The 21,823-nt window shown below is 30.3% G+C and overlaps 2 protein-coding genes across 2 annotated transcripts; one reads left to right on the top strand and one right to left on the bottom strand.

Annotated features, from left to right (window-relative positions):
• Nucleotides 1-465: 465 nt before the first annotated feature.
• On the top strand, nucleotides 466-12,259 carry LOC137926569 (uncharacterized). The gene is made up of 2 exons (XM_068770217.1): nucleotides 466-619; nucleotides 11,567-12,259. The coding sequence occupies exons 1-2, from the start codon at nucleotides 571-573 to the stop codon at nucleotides 11,875-11,877; spliced, it is 360 nt and encodes a 119-aa protein (XP_068626318.1). The 5' UTR covers nucleotides 466-570; the 3' UTR covers nucleotides 11,878-12,259.
• A 1,375-nt stretch (nucleotides 12,260-13,634) lies between these two features.
• LOC137926568 (mediator of RNA polymerase II transcription subunit 30-like) lies at nucleotides 13,635-20,726 on the bottom strand. The gene is made up of 7 exons (XM_068770216.1): nucleotides 20,397-20,726; nucleotides 19,848-19,963; nucleotides 18,520-18,586; nucleotides 17,699-17,792; nucleotides 16,114-16,321; nucleotides 14,936-15,067; nucleotides 13,635-14,227 (listed from the first exon to the last, which is right to left on the bottom strand). The coding sequence occupies exons 1-7, from the start codon at nucleotides 20,515-20,517 to the stop codon at nucleotides 14,132-14,134; spliced, it is 834 nt and encodes a 277-aa protein (XP_068626317.1). The 5' UTR covers nucleotides 20,518-20,726; the 3' UTR covers nucleotides 13,635-14,131.
• Nucleotides 20,727-21,823: the final 1,097 nt, after the last annotated feature.

The raw sequence follows: 21,823 nt of genomic DNA on the forward strand, positions 1-21,823 counted from the left end.
GGTTTAAGAAACAATTCGAGGTTCTGGTATCTTTCCATAACTACAAGAAACTCATACGCTCCTTTTACTTTGCGTAGTTTTGGCATTTTTTACTTACAACATCATCATCATCTTAATTTTTTTTTAATTTGTACCAATATTCTATTAAAACCGTGTTAGTATTGGCTGGTTACAAACATAATGTAAATATTTGCAAATTTAAGTAATAAAAGTGAATTATGATATCTTCGTAAATTTAACTACATACATTGTCACTACATAATCTGTCATTACAATAAAGTATTAAGACTACAGCAAGTGAAAAATTGTATGAAATAAAAATAAACTCTGAAACTATTTAACGGTATGTATAACAATAATATATAAAGAATATGTTACGAAAGAGAAAAGCTGCATCCTACAGGTTGCATAGTACCGTTCTTAGACAGTGCGGGACCCGGCGTTTTTAATCCGGTTTTCTGCGCCGGCGCATCATTCCGTACCTCGTAGCCACCGCTCGCGCACTGCTCACCAATAACTCATCTTCTTAATTTAAATTTAACCCTTTTTTAAATTAAGAAATATTTTACAATGAACAAATCTTTGGTTCTCATCTGTGCTTTGTGCTTGGTGATTATAGGTAAGTATTTATTTAAAACTGTTTTTATTTTATTTAATAAATATCACGAAATTAAATTACCGTGATTAATACAAAAAAGTAAATACTTCATACTTAATAAAAAAAAAACAATTGTAATAAATAATAAAACAAATTTTAGCGTCATTGTATATAAAACACACTCGTTTCTGCAAAAAAATCGTTATAATTTTGTATTTGAATTAGCATATACATTTAATGAATTACGTATTTATTTACGAATCGCTGTAAACGCTTTTAACGTTATATTTCTTAATATTTATTTTAATACCTTGTTTAAATATTTTAAAGTAGTTATAATAAAAAAAAATGTTTATTATATATGTGTATACCAGTATATAAAATTACGAAGAAAATTAATTTTATTATGTCCACATTTTTTAATTTTTTTATCTCTTTGAATTTAAATAAGCAACAAGAAGAGTTGAAATACAGAGTCTTATATATTAATTAATGAAGAAAGAACTGAGATCTTTTCTTTTACTTTGATCGTGTATTTAATCTTTGATCGTATAAGATAAATCAAAAAAAATCAATTGAAAATATTAATATTTAAAACTATGTTATAAACTTTAACAGTAATATTAATACTAAATAATACATACACGAAACAACCAGTAAGGTCAAATTATTACATGACAGAAAAATCTTTGGCTGAGTCTTTTTAAACCTCTGATGTATAATTTCAAAAATGCACACGCACAGAAAAAATGTCGATTTCGGAATCGATTCTCAGCTTAAGAATGGTACAAAATACGAATGGATGTTTTACACTTATAAAGAGCTATGAAATTTGGGACGTCCATTATTCTGTCAATATCAAAGGCGAGTTCAAAATTGGAAAAAGCTATATGAATAAGACACGAAAAAAAACATGGACCCGAATGAATTGAAATAGAATATAACTCATTTCTCGAAAGAATTTATGTGCCGAGACCAAACCAAACCTTTTCCAAACCTTTACAATTTACACGGTATTAAATTTAGTATCCGTCGCAATGCACAATGTTTAATTTATATAATATAATGGTAAACTGCTTTACATACATTTTCGTTACGACAAATAATAATTCACCGGAATGAATAGTTAATTTGTAATAAAAAAGTTAATTAGCGTTTAGAATTAACGATAGCAATAAACGAAATAGCGTGATCCGCTAACTGCTATCACGCACCAAAAGCAACATACGATATGAAATCTATTTAATTATGACATTTTCTTGTAACTATCACGCTTTTCCATTTTGCAACAATGTTTAGAAACTATTCAATCAAAAACGATACTAATTTTATTGATTAACTAATTGATTAAGTGAACATAGATAGTTGCTGCTTCTGTTTTGCTAAATATTTATATAAATAATTAAATGCAATAGCTATAAAAAGACGGTCAACTATATACGACAAAATTATTGATTCTTCTATATTCGAAACTGTTGTATCTATTGATAATTATGTGATTTATGTTATAAAATAAACAAATATAGTGCATACATTAAAATACGCACATATATCACTTGTTGTAATATGTCCGGTAAAAATTCACGATGATAATTTAATAAAATAATATAAAGACTTATTCCATAAAATTTTTGTGTTTTTTAAATAATCTTAATTTAAAGCAGGTTCTGGGTTATAATTACAATGGGTGACGTTGCTTACATGATTTATTAAATAATTATAACACAGCTTATAGGTTTAAACAAAGATAATCTAATAAATATATCAAAGACAAAAAAGATGACACGTTAATTAATGCATAAGTATACCTATTTAAAATTTAGAGTCACGGATCCGACTGAGAATCGTGATCTTCGTGATTCTGAGATCATAGATGCTTTGTTTTTTTTTTATTATTGAAAACATGTGTTACGTTATCAATTAAAACCTCTACATCGTTCACGGCAAAAAGTGTGAATCGGAGATTAATTTTTTTACATAATAGGTGTTTTCCATCTTAAATAACGAAGTTATATATATATATAGTTATAATATCGTAAAACGTGCTTTATGTCGAACAATAAAGCTCCTATTCACGCTCCATATTTTGAAGGTTACAAAGAATTACACGATTAATTTGAAACAAAGGAAACGTCTTAAAATAAATACGCGCGTTGTCATCGCAATTTAAATTATATAAGACACCCAAAACAAAAATTACAGGTCTGTGGCAGTAAAATATGAAAAAAGAGTATTTCCGAGCGAACAATTTATTTAATTAATTAATATGTGTATATAATAACAATCATTACTTATAAAAGTATTTTTTTTCCATCTCGTACACTGTAATAATGTGGTATATTCATTATAATACTACAAAATATAGCATACCAAAAGGTAAAATATTTTTTATGGTTACACATTCATCTTTTTTTGATTTTGATTATCATCAAATACTTGTTTGATGGGGACAAGTATTTTAAGTGCACTTATTTCAAACTACTGAATCGTAACTGTAACATTTTATTTAAAAATAGTATTTGATTAAAATATTAAACAAGAACTAAATTTGATCATTAACATCAATAGATTTTCTACTAACATTGGCATAAGTACAGGTTTGAATCTACTATAAATTTGCCAATACTTAAGACGTTATTCGTAATTATAACAACCCTGACATTTTAATTCCAGTTTTTTCTAATGTTACTCGAAAAACAATCGATTTTACTTAATAATATACATAAACAAGGAAGTAGAGAATTGAAAATTATTCCATTTCGTTTATAAACAGAAATGTTATTTTTTTAAACTGGGAGACAAATAATAATATGAAAAGTTAACGCTGTTATATTTTATGGTTTTATATTTTTTAAGAAAACTATTCTCTTACACTGGTTTAGAAATTAAAATATTGATTAGTAAATTTCTTGAATAAACATTCGTGATGCTACCTTACTGAATCATCGAATTATACCAAATTAAAAAAAAAAAGAAATGATATCATCTGTATTCTAAGAAAGGTTTCAGAGATAAAGAAGCTCACAGGCACGATCACGAACCAAAGTGGCCTGTGGTCCGGTTGATATAAAAAAGTAATTGGTCTGAGTCACTGCAGATACATTTAACAGGTGTAATGCTATCTTTTACCAAATATCGCTTCCAAAGCCGTGAAAGTACGTCGTGAAAGCGCAACCGGGTTAGGTTACGGAGCAATGGATCGCGATCATTGCGAACGATGTACACTGTGGCCCGATTGTAATTGGAATTTTATAATAATGCAAAAACAAACACGATCAACCCGTTCCGAGGCAAGTTTACACACCACTGGACAGGCCAATGACTTCACTACGGTCTCTGCCGCTAAGGACCTGCGTAGCGATGGTACATGTAACTAAGCTCTTGAACCTTATCTATGATGCTTTTGGATGTATATTACAGTCGTAGCTAGGCGCCCTTTTGGTCGAACTAAATGTCTTTTATTATACTTTATATACACTTCCTCTTAAGTATAATCTAATTTTCGTATCCACTGATACAACATCAAGTTGTAAAATGTGGTCTGTAGTGTATTATATCGAATATTTGTATATTATATCGAATTAAAAATCGATATTGGATTATTGACATTGCAATACTACTTTATTTCAGCCGATAGACACCCACTGCAAGCCCTATGGCTTTTGCCTCCCCCCCCCCCCAAATTGCCACAATTACCGGTCTTGCACTGCCCGCGAACTTAACTATATCATCGGTTCACCTAGCGATGGGCCTATTTACGTCGCGTTTACCGGCTTGTGGATGCTACTCAAAAACCGTTCAACCCAACGGCCGTCTTCAGACAAGCAATTCTTTGAACTACGTCCTTGATTATTTTGCTAATATCCTCATTTCTGATTCGATCTCGCAGTGAAAATCCTCTCCATTATTCTTGGACTGCCCTCGAGTCTTCTTATGAAGCCTATCGCTAGCGACCACGGCTTGGATACGTATCATTACTGGCAACACTTTGGTCAAAGACTTTAGTTTTCAAACTGCGGTATTTTGGACAAGAAGAAGTTTCAGAGCTTTTGGAGCAGCCGCCTGTTTCCCATCCGATTATATAAATCGTACGTCATATTATTTAAAATTGTTAACAATCCAGAATCTTTTAATATACATATATACATTACTGCAATAATTACGCCAACAATTACGTTAGTTAGTGGTTTCGGAAAAGTAATTTCTAGCGTAGCTACTAATATAAATAGGTGTGCACATATATATATATATATATATACATGTATGTATGTATATATATATATATCGTAGCCATTTCTTAAACTTCTTCACTTCAATGTAAAATCTGTAAAATCTAATCAATCTCACATTTAATGCAGCAAATTATTATTGACAATTAATTCAAGCGATTATGCGTGCCTTGCATTTGCAATCGTCTTCATTTATCATAGATGTCTGGTATATACTAGGTTACATTATACAACTCATTTAGACTTTAATAGATAACAGTGAACCTATAACATGCATTTGTGACCTCCGCGACATACTTTTCTATAAATAATAAGCTAATTACTTTGAAATGATTATATTCAAATGTACGATGTAGAAGGTTTTTGATCAAGAGAAATTAAATGTTCAGTTTAATTACTTTAAAAAATGTAGATGTAATTAATTTATGAGAAAACATAATTAATGAGTTATAAAACTAAAGAATTAGATAATAATGTAATTAAAATCGTCGGCACGTCGGATATATCTCGTATGTACTAGCTATAATATATAAATACGGTAATATATAGAAACATATTTTCGTGGCTCTAATTTAAGTGCCCGGTACGAAATCAGTTTATATAATCTAGAACTAAGTATGGCGTTTGTAAGTTGAATAAATCGAAGATAAGCTTTACCAAATTTAGTTAAAAAAAAAGAATCAACAGATTCACAACATTTCCCATTGACAAAAACCTACTAAAACCTTCGAGTAATACCAAAGTTACAGAAAGATTTAAAACATAATAATTACTGCTGTACACTGGTATATTTAAAAGAAGCTAATGCTATGTCCGCCATGTGTTCTAATGCAAATACTAAAGTGTAAATACTATGTATGTTCTCACAAATCGTTTAACATTTAGCGACGAAAACTGGTACATAGCATTATAAATTGGCTCCGAAAATAATATATTGCTATTAAACTGTATCTCTTTATCCAATAATGAACCGTAAAATTGGTAATAATCTTACACAAAAACTATGTCTCTTACCTTTATGTCGCGAACAGTTTAAAAATAACGATAAATTGCATCTTTATTTGATTTTATGTATTTTCCTAAAAAAAATCTAAATGACATTATTGTATTTTCAGCATTTTGCATTAACTCATTTGAGCATTTTAATTAACTTATATCAACGACAGTATGTTTCTAACTATAGTTATTATCTATGTATATAAAAAGGAATGTTGGTCTATGTGTCTGTTTGTACTCGATAGACTAAAAAACGATATAACCAATCGCCTCGTAAATTTTAAATATTTTTATGTATATCCCCGGGAAACGTTGTTTATTTTTACCATTTTGTTAAATGAGATATAAAATCTGCCATTTTGTTCAGATTTTCAATTAGATCTATAACACATCAACACGTCAACGAGTACACCTGGTTAATAATAAAATATTAATACGGGGAAACTGTAGGTTGCGGCGCGGACAGAGAAATCCCTCGGTGCCTTTAAGCTTTACTACCTTAAAAGACATTTTATAATAAGCGACCTCTACGCCCTACCCCCTCAGACTCCAAGAATTTATATATGTCACTTAGGCAACTGCGAAACATAAATTAAAAAATATATTGTATAATTATTATATGCATAACATTTTATTGTATCAAAAAAATGATCATAAAAACAAATCCATAAATACAGCGGCCATAATGACCAAATGATACTCTAAGACACAATTAAAATAAAAAATGTGTGAGCTTCAGAGTAAAACAAAAAGTACGTTGAACCGCAGTCTCTTGATGAGTTCATAAATTATTTTGCAATTACCCATGGGATAATGGGTAGTGGCCGTTACAAGAAACTACGAATTTGGGACGGCTCCAAGTGTACAATCACCCAAATGTTTCGACGCCAACCACTCTTATGCATGAAATGTCTAGTACTGCATTTTGAACCTTTACTACATAAATTTTTGGGTTAAATTCGGTGAATGCATGAGAATGCGTAACAGTTAATTTGACAAGCAAAATTTGACTCGCACGAGATGTTACCAACCGTTAGAAAGTAATCGAACCATCGTAGAACTACACATCAAGCAACCAGAAATGAAATACACTTTCTATAAAAATAATTAAAATTGTTTTAATCAATAAAATATGGAACTAAAGACCCCTTTGAATGTAACTGGTTTATGCTCTCCCTTATTAAATTAATGGCGTAACGAATATTCCTGTTAATATTTAACAATATTTCAACTACCTAAATCTTATAATTCCAAAGATGTTGTGATCAGTCAACAAAAGAAACTTTGTCGGAAATCTTTGCGTCCAGTATTTCTCGAGATAAAATTATTTAACCACGGATTAATGCAGTTTATACATTGATTTATACAGCTTCACCGTGTTTAAAGTATTACACCACTGAAAACGCTAAACCTAAATTTTTTCACACGAAGTTCATTCTGCTTCCGGTGATGACTTTACATTGTATATTTTATTAGATTGGGAAGTCGCTAAGCTGGTCGCTTAACTGGATCCTGCATTATGTAAGTGTGCACAAGCGATGATAAATGCCAGCTTTGCTATCACTCGCGATGCGTATAGCACCCTGATTCATGTAGATTTACTGGGCTTAACTACTGCAAAATAAGTTTAAAAATAAATAACTTTTATTATTTGCACATATCTTTATATTATGCAACAATGGTGTCTCAGAGGATAAGTATTTAAACTTTGTAGGTCTAGTTTTATGCACTAGTATTATAGTGAATTTAACTGTTTCTTCTTAAAAATGATAATCACTATACTCCGACTAGAACCGCTATATCACTCGTTAAGTATGTAAACCTAACGCGTCTACTTTTAGTCTTGTATAGTAATCAGATTGCCATTTCACGTAAGTTTCCCTTTTTTTGTAGACCGTTTAAATTAAATCAAAGCAGTTTTCATAAAAAATAATTAGTTACATATTCAAACACCTTGTACGTAATATTCGAAGGATTTTTTAAACGATTTATCTATTACAATTTTCAAAAAATCTCACAAATAACATTGTAAACAGTACAGTTAAAATTAAAGCGGAATTTTAACACCGTAACTGGTATCTACCGATATGCAAGAGCAAATGCCAACGGTGGACGTGTAAATTGCTCGTATAGGCAGTACAGTTAGACAAATCTCATACTACGATGCTGTGCTGCTGAAATACCGTTACAGACAAACTCAATTTTAGAATCGGTACAAAAAAATCCTTGTGTAGTAGAAAGTCTATTAATGATGTCTATAAAAATAGAATAAACTGTACCCAACGCTTAATAAATCGATTTAATGCTATCAAGTGTCACAAGGTATACAAGAGATCAATTTTACACGAACAATTCATAGAATACTGTTATAAAATATAACAAGTAAGTTTTATCAAGTCTGTAATGAAATACTTATATACGTATTTGTACAATGTAACTATAGATAGTTAAATTATTGACACACAAATGATTTATACATCCGGAGACATTTAAATATCGTAACTGAATTTCCTATTACGTGTTATTCTTCCAGTTTCAACAGGCAACTGTGATAATTAAAAAAAAAATATTAGGTTTCAACGCATATTCAAATTTGTTTCCGGAAACATTGTCACATAAATAATCCATAGAAACTTACGAAAAGATTTTTGTAAGTTAAAAATTGTGCAGATAAAAACAAAAACTAACAAATAAAAAAGTATATATAATATACATGTTCAGTCTGTAACGATTCTAAAGCAAATAAAACCACCGAGTTCTCTAATAAGACATACTTGTGTGTAAATTCATCGGGCAGCGGGAGTGCTGTGAAAGCTGACCGAAACTTGCACGTATTTAGAACTTACTAAGCAAACGTGGTCAGTTGATGTCTACATCAATCACTGTCCAACGCACCATATGTAGAATTCATTACACATTTTCTTTAAAAGTAAACAGAACATACATTTTTTTAAGTTCACGAACCTTTCCGGTTCGTTAGGGAACATTAACTTCAATAAATTAAATTGATATACATTTTTACAAAGCAAACATAAAAAAATCCAACATACTGTGCAAATTATAAAAACTGTGTATAAAGGATTCAATAGCTAACTACACAAAAATAATTAATTCACATATCGAAATAAATATTAAATTCTGAGAAATTAATAATATTAAAGTCAAATAAGTAACAAAGAAATTTCAAAGCTGATACATTGGATACACCTGGATGCACCTACACAAGAGTGTAAATAGCAAACAACCACGACTATTTATGTTATTTATTTATTCAATGATGTAGCATTATTTTGTATTTAGTTTCAAATTGACCTAGATCTATTTTTACTTTAATTATAATTATAATTCTGATAATAATATGGATCACTTATATAGCAAGCTTCCTGAAATAAAGACAATTTACTTATTTTTTATTTTAAAGCCCAAACTGTAACTCATAAAACAATCTGCTGTTTAAATATGCCTAATGAAAAGATTAAAATGCGCTGCCACTGATAAAAACTGTTTAACATTCACAATAAATCGACCATCTGAACCCATATACTATGTGATTTGTTAGTACAAACCGAAATTGCAATTGCCTACTGACTTACATTACACAGAAACTGTGTCTCTCCTATATTTCACTAAAATTAACCTATAAACTGCTACAATTTCCACGATAACAAAATTATAAATTCATTTCGGAAGACGATTTTTTAAACATACGCTAAAGGAATATTAATACATGTCTGAATAAACCACAGAACTACAATAATATTATATTAAATTATTTAGGCGGTTTATAAAAATTTTATACCAATAAAGTCCAGTATTGAATCAGAGAGTTTAAATGCATTTTCTCTCGTTATTTGAAAATTTTTGTTAGTTCGTTTGACGCTAGGAGCGGTTCGTGAATAATAATTTCGAGATATTCGCAAGTTGAATGACCCAAGATAAAAAGGGAAACGGGCTGAACAAGCAGACGGTCTATCCCATTATCTATTAGCAAATTTACGACGCAAGTTGCACTGCAGTGCGAGTGTGTCGTCTCTGCGAGACGACTGACCCCGCGCGATCTACAAGATATCAGTTACGACTAATCTTTATTAAACGGAAGATTTTACGTTGTATTTAGTAGTAACAAAGACTACGACTAACTTGTCATATTCCCTCTTTCCGGTTTAGTCATTTTCGTAGCAACAAACTCTAAAAAGTTAGAAGTAAAACAAAATGCCGCTTGTTGTCAGAAATAGCCACCATCTTAATACAGTCTGTCGCAACAGAATCTAACACATAATTTTATTTTACGTTAACCTCAACTTCACCTCAACTTTTTAGTTTTATTAACCCCAATAAGATATTAAGCCGAATAGAAACTCATAAATATTAAATTTTCGAACGAAGACTATATTAATAATAAATTTATTTTAACTGATTAAAAACATTGTTTTTTTTAATTATTGGTGAAATATTATGTAGAAACGGCAATTGCTACTTTTCCCTTTTACTATAACGTTATGAAATTTCGAACAAAAGGTAAAGGTGTAAAGCAGTAAGAATACTGACATATTTACAGTACATTCACTCCTTTAAAGCTTTTACGTATGACCAATCACCCAATGTACATACAAAGGCTACGTTTTTTGATTATTTATCTATATCTTAATTTTGAATGTGACATATAAATAAATATAAATCATAGGCAAATCCAAACCGGTTAAGCACAGCCGGCATGTTATCCATCATGCATGATTAATTACATGTCAATAATAACCATAAAATTACGTGCCATAGAACCATTAGTTATTTAATGGCAGAAAAAAGAGGAAAAAAACCGTGTACGAAATAATTTGCATAAAAATGCAAAATACATAAATTTGCAAATGTTTCTCATGTAACGTGTTTTAATGTGTACTGTAGGCGTTCTTTGGAATCAATGGTTATAAACGCAATCTTTATAAAGACCAAAACGCACATAAAGTTTATTATATATAGGCGTTTTTGTTTTAAATATACATTTAATCGATTCTTTCTTTGCAGATTAACCACTAGCATAATAAATCCCTAATATAAAGTAATAACACCTTCAGAAGTCATTTCTGGGAAATAAAAAATTATTTTACACTGCAAGTCGGATAGTGCGTTAAGTTTAACTTATTTGGAATAATACAATGTTACCCAGGATTACGAAAAACATATTGCACAGTACTGGGTTAGCTCGTGTCGCTTTTAAGCTCAAAATAATTAATCATTTCATTACCTCCTGTCATAATAAGGATACGATAGAATTATACGTGCTTAGATCGCCTTCTAGATTGTATTTACCTATCATTTTTTGACGGAAAGTCACTGTTGCCTTAATTGTATTTGCAAATACCGCGGGCTTGAGAAGACAGGTGCTTAGGTTGACCTCATTTATATAGCAAAGCACGAGGGATCCCTCGGGAGTCTCGATTCGAGCCGCTACATAATATTTTCATTACCGAATTGGACCTATCAGCGAAGTAACAACTTGCTGAAGTAGGTGTTGGTTTCCACAAGAGTTCTGCCGGTAATGATCTAAATTAGAAGACACGTTTACAATAAATTTAATCACCATTTCAGTACATGCTGCACTATTAAAATAATAAAATAAAAACAAAGCAGAGTAGCGCGCCTGTTATAAACTATGAATTGATGATTGCCGGAGCATCTATAGATGACATTAGGTGTAGAAACAATACAATTGCTTAAAGGTAATTTTGTCTTGTTTTTATTTCAGAGGCACGCCCGAAATGGCAATTTCTACCACCAGTGCCTGGTTACGTTCCAGTATATATAAGAACCGGGGACATGCCACTTGAAGAAATCAATCCCGAGCTAGCGGAAGCATTTCACGCACTACCAGCTGGTCGCAGCGCCGGAAAACTTCTAGAAGCTGCTCCCGAAATACCAGAACAAGAAGACCAACCACAATCAGAATCAGTTTTAGAACCAGAAGAATCTATCGTGGACCGTCGTCCGTATGAAAAGAAATTCTTAGATAAAAAGAAGAAAGCCACCGAAGTCCTGAAACCTGTTGAACGCAGATAGATACGACGATTGCTATGTACTTAAGTTCAGTTAATTAGATTTTAAACTTCCGTATCACGATCATTTCTCCCCACAAAAACAAAGTAAACTGTGTTATAGTCGAGTATATAAATAATAAGTTTAATCACAAGTTTAAAAAAAACAAAAACAATTTCATCTATTTAACAATAGTAATACTTTCATAACTCATCATGGTAATTAAATAAAAAAGCAATAAAATATATTTTGGTAACCTTACCTTAATTCTAAGTTTATTAAATATTACTAATAAAGGAATGCTTGCCATGCTGCTTTATATTGTAATTAATCCCAATAATGTAATTTATTTCTTGTAATAAACAATGTAACAATAGTAACATTGTCTATAAATGTGTATAAATTGTAACTTATATTAAACGTAGCTTGTTACTTCATAATTTTTATTCTCGTTTCATTTTAAATTATCAGAGACTAAGATTTTCGATATTATCTGTATTATAATACATTGCAAAATTACCAGTCTGGCTTCGCAAAAAAATTAGAAAATTTTAATTACAATGCACTTGCCTTCATAAGAAGTGATAAAGATCTAGCCACCGTTATTTCATAAAAGCTAAAAAATTTCAGTGCATTCTTAAGCACGAGTACAAGTGAAGAACTTTAAAACTTTAATTATAGTGGCTTCGGCGAGTCATTCAGGTTCCAATGGACGGACTTTGGGGGTAGCAATTGTCAAAACTGTCAGGCTACTAATGAATAAGCTTCTTACAGTTAACTAAGTAACTTGTAACATTTTATACTGGTACGTTTCCGCTGAATACAGATCGCTTCCAACCGGTCCTAACGGAAACCTATGGGAGGAGCTTATGTCCAACAGTGGATATCCTATAGCTGAACTGATGTTGATAAGGATTGTTTTCTTAGCGGAAACAAAAAATCAATCACAATATGCGTAAATGAGAAGGTGTTGAGCGCCGTCGCCGCGAGTGTTGATTGCCGACTGACAAAACGGAGCGGCTGACACTCCCCTCCGTCTCTACCTAAGGTGCGGTACAGCGCTTTCGGTAGCACCAAAATATTATAGTCGGTTACAATCGCATACTATTTCATTGTACGGTGACGAAACTTTTAAAACTAGTTTTGATAAATAATAAAAGCAACCAATGTTATTCATCTATTTTTTCATTTGTTTTATGGCATCTAACAAAAGTCAGGTTTTATGAAAAAGACGACGGATTGATGTGATCTTAAACCATCGAGATAGCACCCGAGGGATTTACGGGTAGCGTGAACAACGCATGCCCCGGTACGTATCATCTGAATATCACAAGAACAAAAAATTCCAACGCAGTAACTAGGGTCCCTCATACCAGCGCGGAAAAAGACAATCGAGTGTTATGAGTGGGGACCCCACAAAACCCTTAGAGAGCAGATAGCTTGAACATTTAGATTACCCTGGATACAAGCGCAGCATAGAACTTCCATCCGTAACGTGAACGAAAAAAATCCGTAACATGAAAATAAATCTTGTCAAGGTAAAAGAAAGACCTATATGAAGCCTTCTTGTTATCAGTGTTATTGGAAACCTATGAAAGCTTGTGTCCAGCTCGGTGCATTCCATCGACAAAATGATGATCATGATGAATGGATACTATAAATTTATTCAGAACTGATAACTAACACAATAATGGGTTAATTTGGAGTTTATTATTAAAAAATAAAAAGATTATAGTTAGGAAACATCTTTATTAATAAACTGTTAATATTATGTTCATGATAATAAACGAGTTTTAGATGCTCTTTTGTGCAGCTACTGCAGAAACATTTAACATTTTAGTCTTCTTCTATCAAAGGACAATTACATAACATTTCTGTTTTATTAAAGACAAATTATATGTTCGACTATTTTACAATATTCTCCTTCATATTTCTGTATTCAAAAATTATAGGTTTATAAACATCAGGACATTAATGTGCAATTACTGCCGAGCACACTTCATTTTATAAGTATTGAATCTTTATAACAACCATTTAAAACATATGTTTATATATTTACAAATTTCACTTTTTTAAAATTATGATTGTACCAACATTTACAAGTATTTATATGCCACACTGTTATCATAACCAGAATTCGTATTTAGTATATACTTTAATATATCTTAATGTTAACGAATTTTCAAATATCTTGAAAAGGACAAAATCTGTGACAAAAATATATGAATTCTCTATAGTTCACATTGGTGTTCACACATATATTAGCCGAAACAATAACTTATGATCTCCTCATTGTTAACATCACATTAATTTCCCAGATAATTGTCCTAAGATTTGTGATCACTTCCTTTAATTGTTTATTTTTTAGTACCACCTGCAACAATAAATAAAGGTTATTTAATAACAAGCAAAAAGCAAAAATCACAGTAACAAACTTCGTTACTTTTACTTTTACCACGATTTTGTAAGGCAAAGATGCCGACTTTTAGCCATTATTTAGATCTACATATTCCTTTTTACATGACAAATAGTTAATTGTTATTTTGTGAAGATTTTCATTAACAAATCTTAAAGGGAGCATCAAAGAAATATTTAAAGTGAAAAACAGATACAATTTGTCCTCCCTTTCGCACATTTACATCTCTGGATTTCTTTGAAAAAAAAAATTCTTTCTTTAATAAACCTATGGTCAATTTGAGCTAAATTTGATTCCAGATATGAGATTTATGACCATATGAGTCTAGAACCAAAAATATATTGGAACATTAATATCCTAGCATTATAAAGGATTACCATACTTTATCGTAAAACAGCATATCATTACTACTAAATTAAAAATTATGTTATTAAATAATTTAAGTTAAATTTAATTTATTTTACATCAATGAAAAAAAAAATTAATTAAAATTCACTGGTATACAATAAATGTCCAAACTTTTACTAGGATCAATATATTTCAAATTCATTCTAATTTAATGGGGAAGATTTATGTCCAAGCTATTGGACATAGGCCTTCTCCATTAAATTAGCCCACTAGGGCGTTCTACAGCTGAAATGATGATGATCTTAACGAATGTCATACCTGTTCAGTAAGCACTTTATTTTCTTGTAATGCTTGCTTGTAAGATTCTGTGCTTCGCCTTTCGTCGAGTGTTTTATTATCTGCTTCATCTTTGAGGGGAATAAGACTTTCCATATGAGTATACTCCATGCCCTATGAAAAAAGTTAGAAAATCAAGAGTTATTTCATTCTCTTCTCAGTAATATAAAAATATAATAATATAAAAATCTGTTTTAAAAGAACAAATAAAATCAAGTAACAAACAAACGAAAAGGGTGCAGAATACCAATCATGGATAAGTTATTTTTATTACCATTTCTTTTTAGAAATGAGATACCTGCATTTGACAAAATGTTAAAAACAGTAAATAATGAAATCAGAACGTAACGCACTGAGTCATAAAGAACTAATTACAACTGTTGAAGTCGACAGCATTCATCTGTACCTTTTACTTGCTAAAAGTGAGATCGAAAGAGACATAAATTAAGATACATATAGACTACAGCAAGAGATACATTTAATAAATTTTTTAGCCCGGTATTTATTACACTTTTTTGGTTCAAAAATCTTTGTATTTCATTTTCATCAGTAGGGTATAAAGGAAGATAAAATGTTCTTATTTTAGTATAAATATTATTTCCACTGTGTATTAAATTATATGTTAATCTTACAAAGCTTGTAGGAATGGTACAATAAATATTCTCAATAAGAATAATTTTTTGTTAACACTTAATAATATACATGATGATAATTATGTGTATAACAGCTTTTAAGGGATTAATGTAAAGCTTATATGACAGTGAAAAGCTTTAAAGCTTTTACATCTATTTCCAATCACCTATATCAATTGATCATTCTGAAATATGTTAGATTAATATATTTTTTGTATTGGAATGTAACTGGCCAATAACCTCTGGCAGAACAGTCTACATGGACAGATAGTGAACAATTAATAATTTTAATTTATAGTAACACTTTTTTTAATACAATTTTTATGCATTACATTATTTAATTTTCTGAAACCATTGATATTTAAATATAGTGTATGATACAATCATTGACAGCAAATAAACTTACATAACCACGGGTATAGGTAGGAACAAAAAACTGCCACATTACAAATCTTTTTGACAGAACGAAGTCTGTAGGGTCAGCTAGTTGTCAATAATACTATGTATCAATATTTAAAATTATTATACCTGACAGGTTTCATTACACTTTTCATAGATCAGACGCAGTCTTTTAAATAGCAAGCGTATGGTACGCAGTTGCTCCTGCGTTTTAGCCTTTTTATCATTGCTCGCATTTTCTCCATGTTGAGTTCCATTTGGCGGCTGAATTGCTTTTAACGTTTGGAAAACATCTTGAGTCCTGCTTACGATATCTTGAACGGTTTCTTGTCCAAACCTTAAATAAAAACAGCCCGTTTAAATAAAAAGAATTATAAAACAAGTAGGTATAACAATGTTTTTTAATGGAACCAACTGCATAGACATTGCAATAATTTGAGACATCCAAATGACTGGAACTTATTCTAACTGGCACAATAAGAGTACACAAAAAAGGTAAATTTTTTTAAAAGTTTTTGTACATCTTGAGAACTTGTTTATATTAACGTTTATGTACCCTCTTAACAACAACATACTTTCAAAATTTCACACTTTTCAAGTGCGGTGACAGGTTGTATAGTTCTTTTCATAATTTTAGCACAACTTTTCAAAAATAAATATTTTTCAACTAAATTAATTATTATTTTTAGTAATTTGAGCAGAGATATTTATTTGGTAAAAATGTTTTTTTTGTTTTCCCCTAATTGTGCCAGTGTGTGTATATATGTAAACATCTGCTAAAAAGTTTATTATAAATTGTGTACCCTGATGACAGAACTGTATTTAATTAAAACAATTACTGAAGTGTTATGATTATTTGTAGTCAGTTTACAGAGTGTCCCATTAATCAACGCCAAACAGAAACGGGTTAATATAGGAAAGCTAACCTCCGAAAAAGATTTAAAAAACATTTGTTGTGTGTTTTCATAATTACTGCCATTAAAAAAGAAAATGATTTTATGCACCCTTAGGTGTTTCTATAATTATATAACCTTCATTATTTTTTTTCTGTTTCATGCTACCCAGAGTAGCCCTTCGGCGAATGGAAGGAATGTCATATTTCAATTGTTATATGTATTAGTATTGCAATATTGGGTAAAGAATTTTTTAGTAACAAAATAGTGTGTGAATTAATTGTTTCACCTATCAAGAATATTTGTGAAAGTGAACATTATAAAAACTCCTTTTAGCTTGTAATGGATAACTGTCAAATCAAAATGCAATTTGCTACCGTTACTCCGTATGCTGAGAACCATACAGCTATCTCCTTCTAATTATCTGAGAGGACCTTCTGCACACTGTGGAGATTTTTATAGGGATACCAAGTGTTTCGACTCAATATTTCTGATCCGCAAAGCCCGAGTATGGAATGATCTACTGGCTTCCTTATTTCTCCAGAATTATAACCAAAGCCTTTTTACTGTCTGATTGAATAGGTACCTGCATGCTTCATCTTCGACCACATGGTCGCTTTCCATCAGGCGAGTTGGTGGTTAAATGAAGATAAGAAAGCGTTAAAAAAAACCAAGGGAACCAGAGGCCTCGTATTGTTGAAATGCTGATAATGTCATTATATGGCAGCTACAATTGATAATAGTTTCTATCAAATTCGCCTCTTCTGCCATTATTCCCTTGACATGCATAAATGATCATATAAATGTTTTTAAATGCATACTTGCATAAATTAGCAGTGTTAAACTCTTTATTTTGTGGCGGAGGTGCTGATGGAGGGGCGGCCGCAGCAGTAGCGACAGGTCCAGATTGCATACCTATAATATTAATTCTAAAGATTATACTTGTTGAACCACAAAAACATTAAAAAATCAACCATACCTTAGGAACTATACAACGTTTTACATGGTTATAGAAAAACAACTTTCATATGCATCTCATAATTCAAGATAACATTAAAATAATTTTTCCAATAAATTATCTCTAATCTTAAAATATGTAATGACATTGAAACCAACCAAATGCGAAATCATACAACCAACAATTTCATAAGTTAGTACCTAGATTAAAATCATGGAAGCTGCAGTAAGAGAAAATAATAAAGTATTTTTAAATATTCATAATATTTAAGAATATTATTATAAGCTGATATCAAAGGTAAAGCAGTGTTTTAAAATAACTGAAAACAGTTACGACAACAGTTAAGTACAAATTATCTGAATAATAAAAACTATGATCCAAAGAAAACATAAAAGTATAATATATTCAAAAAAAATCATGTTTCAATTCTATATTACTAGAACCAAAATATAGTAATCATTCTGAAAACTTTCTCCTGTATGTTATACTGTATATAATGTCAAAAAACTTGAAATTTCCTTTATTACTTAAATAATTAACATACCTGTAGGAATAATTTCATCTAAATTTTTTACAATTTAATGACTTAAAAAAATTGATATCAGGCAATAATTTTTTTATATTTACTAATTTAATGTATTCACCATTACTTAGAAAAAAAATGTTAAATTAACCTAGTATTACCTGGCTGTTGAACTACTTGCGGACCCATTCCAGATCCAAGACCAGCTCCAACACCCACACCCATTCCCTAAAATATATTCATAAATATCCAGTAAATAAAACAGTATTTTAAATTTCACATTTTTTCATGTTAATACTCGCTTATATATTTTTGAGAATATTGTAGCTTATGTCTTAAAATAATTAGTTTATTATATCAATGTAAGCCAAAATTTTGCAAAATAAATCTCAATACACAATGCTATTGTTATTACTCAAAAGCAAAATATAATACAGGTGGAGATCTAGCAATTCACTAATCACATCAAACATGAATATGTTAATATTAACATACTATTTTTTATGTATTTAATATATAAGCATAAACCGGTAAATACATAAAGGTTTAAAAAGTGCATCATAAATCAACGCCAAGACAAATTCGGGTGTCAAGTCTGTCATTAAAAATATTACTTTGATTATTATTTTTTTCTTCTAATTTACTCATGTAATAATTTTGAATATGTGATAAGACAAAAAGTGCTATTTTCAATTATTATATTATAAATTTTTGTCCTATGTCTTGAAGTATTAGAAAGGTATGGATCATTGGCTGCATAAAATTCATTTTCCATTGTTTAACAAAAAACTTTCATAAAGTATGTTATGAAATATAAGATTATTAAAACTAATGTTTAATCTCAACTTAAGATGGAAAATATGCAATAATCTTTGAACCCATCTTAATTTTCGAAACCTCAAAATTGAAATACAAAACACACACAACAAATATATCTGTAGAAAAGTGGTGCATGCCTTAGCACAGAGCAATCCATAATTCATCACTACTATACATGTTTGTAAAGAAATAAAAGAAAAGCCTTGCTACAAACACTAAACCAATGTGTCATTTGTAGGTTTACAAACTTGTACATTGAAAAGTAAAGGATGTGTATTCAAAAGTACTTCTCAAAAAAAAGATGTTAATTTAAAAATAAACAATAATTGGTGAGAAATAGTTGAAAATATTAAATAACCTGGTTTATGGTTAGACAGAGCATTTGTAATGGTCTACTGAGGATGCCATAATAAAATTAAAATCTTCCATAGTAAATAAAGAAAAAAAAATTATACAAGATATAGATAATTTAATTACGTTTCTGGGGTCAACCACCTACTAACCTAATTACAGTTTGAGGTTGATTAATGGGCCATTTTTACACGGCTATGTACTAACATCCAGTTTATGAAATATACAAAACTATAGATACTTAAAAAAAATATGTTTATAAATGCCAAGAAAGGTCAAAATAAGGTGTTTTTTTTAATAATACTGTAAGAACTCTTACTTGAGGACCCATTGCCATATTTCCCATTTGGTTTTGCATTGCTGCTCCATATGGAGGGACCATTTGATTTCCTATGCCGACCATACCAGCATTACCCATAGGACCAGCCATTACACCTGAAATTTTTATTTAATATATTGTTATTAAATTTACAATTGCAAAGTTTCCAAACATGTAATAAACTATATTAAATTATATAATTAATAAGTTTACAAAAAATACAGTTTATATGTGTTTTAAGCCCCATGACCAACAACAAATAAAAGTTGATAGAGTGCCCTCATCCTATAGAAAATCAAGGGTACTACTTCCACATCAACAAATGCTACTTTTTCTGGTTACTTTTTAAGTAAGGACTTTTTGTACTGGATAACTTTATTATTAAAAGATGCACCCATGTTTTGAGTAAAATTAAACAGATGGACAGTAAAATGTAGGAAAAAAATAAAATGGATTCGTTTACAGTATATTAATATCTAAGTAATGAGGCAAGTAAGCCTCAATCTTCATATAAAACATAATGGAATACTAAAATCAAAAATCATCTACCTGTTAACTGGTTAGGCATTTGTGGGATTTGGCCATTCATAGCACTACCTACATATCCAGACCTCATAGCCCCTGTATTCCCCTGAAAATTGCCAGGAAACTGATGTCCTTGCCCTGCCATTTCGTGGTATTAAACAATAAAGCGTTGAAGGCAAGTATATTTTTAACAGGTTATCCAGAGGCTAACATGAATGACAATATAATTAAAACGTTTAAGTTACAAACAACATAAAGTTTATAAGATTAAACAAAAAAGCTTTGGTCTTTATTGTGTTAAAAAATAAACAAGCTTAAAAGTTTGTGTTAAAGTAAGCAAAACAAACAACAGCGAAGATAACGACCAAAGATAAGATTATTGACAGATGAAAATTGACAGCGACGTTTATTTCATAAAGAATAGACTTTTCTACGTGATAATATCCCCTACCTAAGTTACATTAAGTTCTTAAAGTACTAATTTAAAAGATTTGTTTTATTTTACATACTTATTATGTAAATACTTACTTACTATAATTAGTTGCAAATGTCAGTTTTCATTTAGTTTTTTTTCATGTTTTTTTAGTTACATGCCGGTATTATTATAACGGATCAGATGCAATCTATAAGAAATGAAGGAGCGAAGCATTATATATGATTATAATTGGATAGAAGTATATTAAATTTGAAAATTTGAAAAGAAATACTATCAGTATTGTTATATTGCTTAGGAAATGGACCGTCAGTGATGAAACGGGAGCAGACGCCATGTCTGTCATAGTCTTTTAAGCCTGGTATTTGTTTCTGCAACGTCGTTTCCGTAATATATCTTTTGGACGAATTTTAAAACAGGCGCTCTGCACAAATTTTGGAGCGAATGATGTATATTTAATTTTTTATTTCACTTCTACGTTTTTGTGATTTCCTTAGCTTTGTTCATCATGCTGATTTATGTTTAACATCTATTTATAAAATTAGATGAATCTTTGTTGTCTTAACACGTAGATAAAAGTACCTTTCAACTTTTAGGATTATTTTCGTAGTTCAGTATTTATTCTTGCTCCAAGTTACTTACCGGTCGAATTTACATTTCTTTGTAGTCTGTGAATTAAACGTTTTTTCCTAAGATGTAATTATTAATATATTGTTAAGGTTTCAAATTTAAGCAAATTTTGTTTTCTGTCATTAGTTTTATTTTTTAATTTATTTCGTCTAAGTTAAATGTGATTACTTTTTACAAACGCTTATGTTATCGATACTATTTTCAGAGCTCTTCTAGTTTTGACACAGAGAACTATGGTTTTTGTAAACATTAGTGCAAATCTTCCTGTTACTATAATTCTTTTTTTTTTGGAGTAAAGCTTCGAAAAGATGTTTTGAACTGCCCCATAAATAATTTAAGCGATAGAGGTCGCCTTGTCTAACTTCTAGAATTGTAAGTAGTTCTTTTT

Source organism: Battus philenor, unplaced genomic scaffold, assembly GCF_028537555.1.
Source record: "Battus philenor isolate CCGP_79_NKW_IND1 unplaced genomic scaffold, ilBatPhil1.0.hap1 SCAF_3, whole genome shotgun sequence".
Classification (NCBI taxonomy): domain Eukaryota; kingdom Metazoa; phylum Arthropoda; class Insecta; order Lepidoptera; family Papilionidae; genus Battus; species Battus philenor.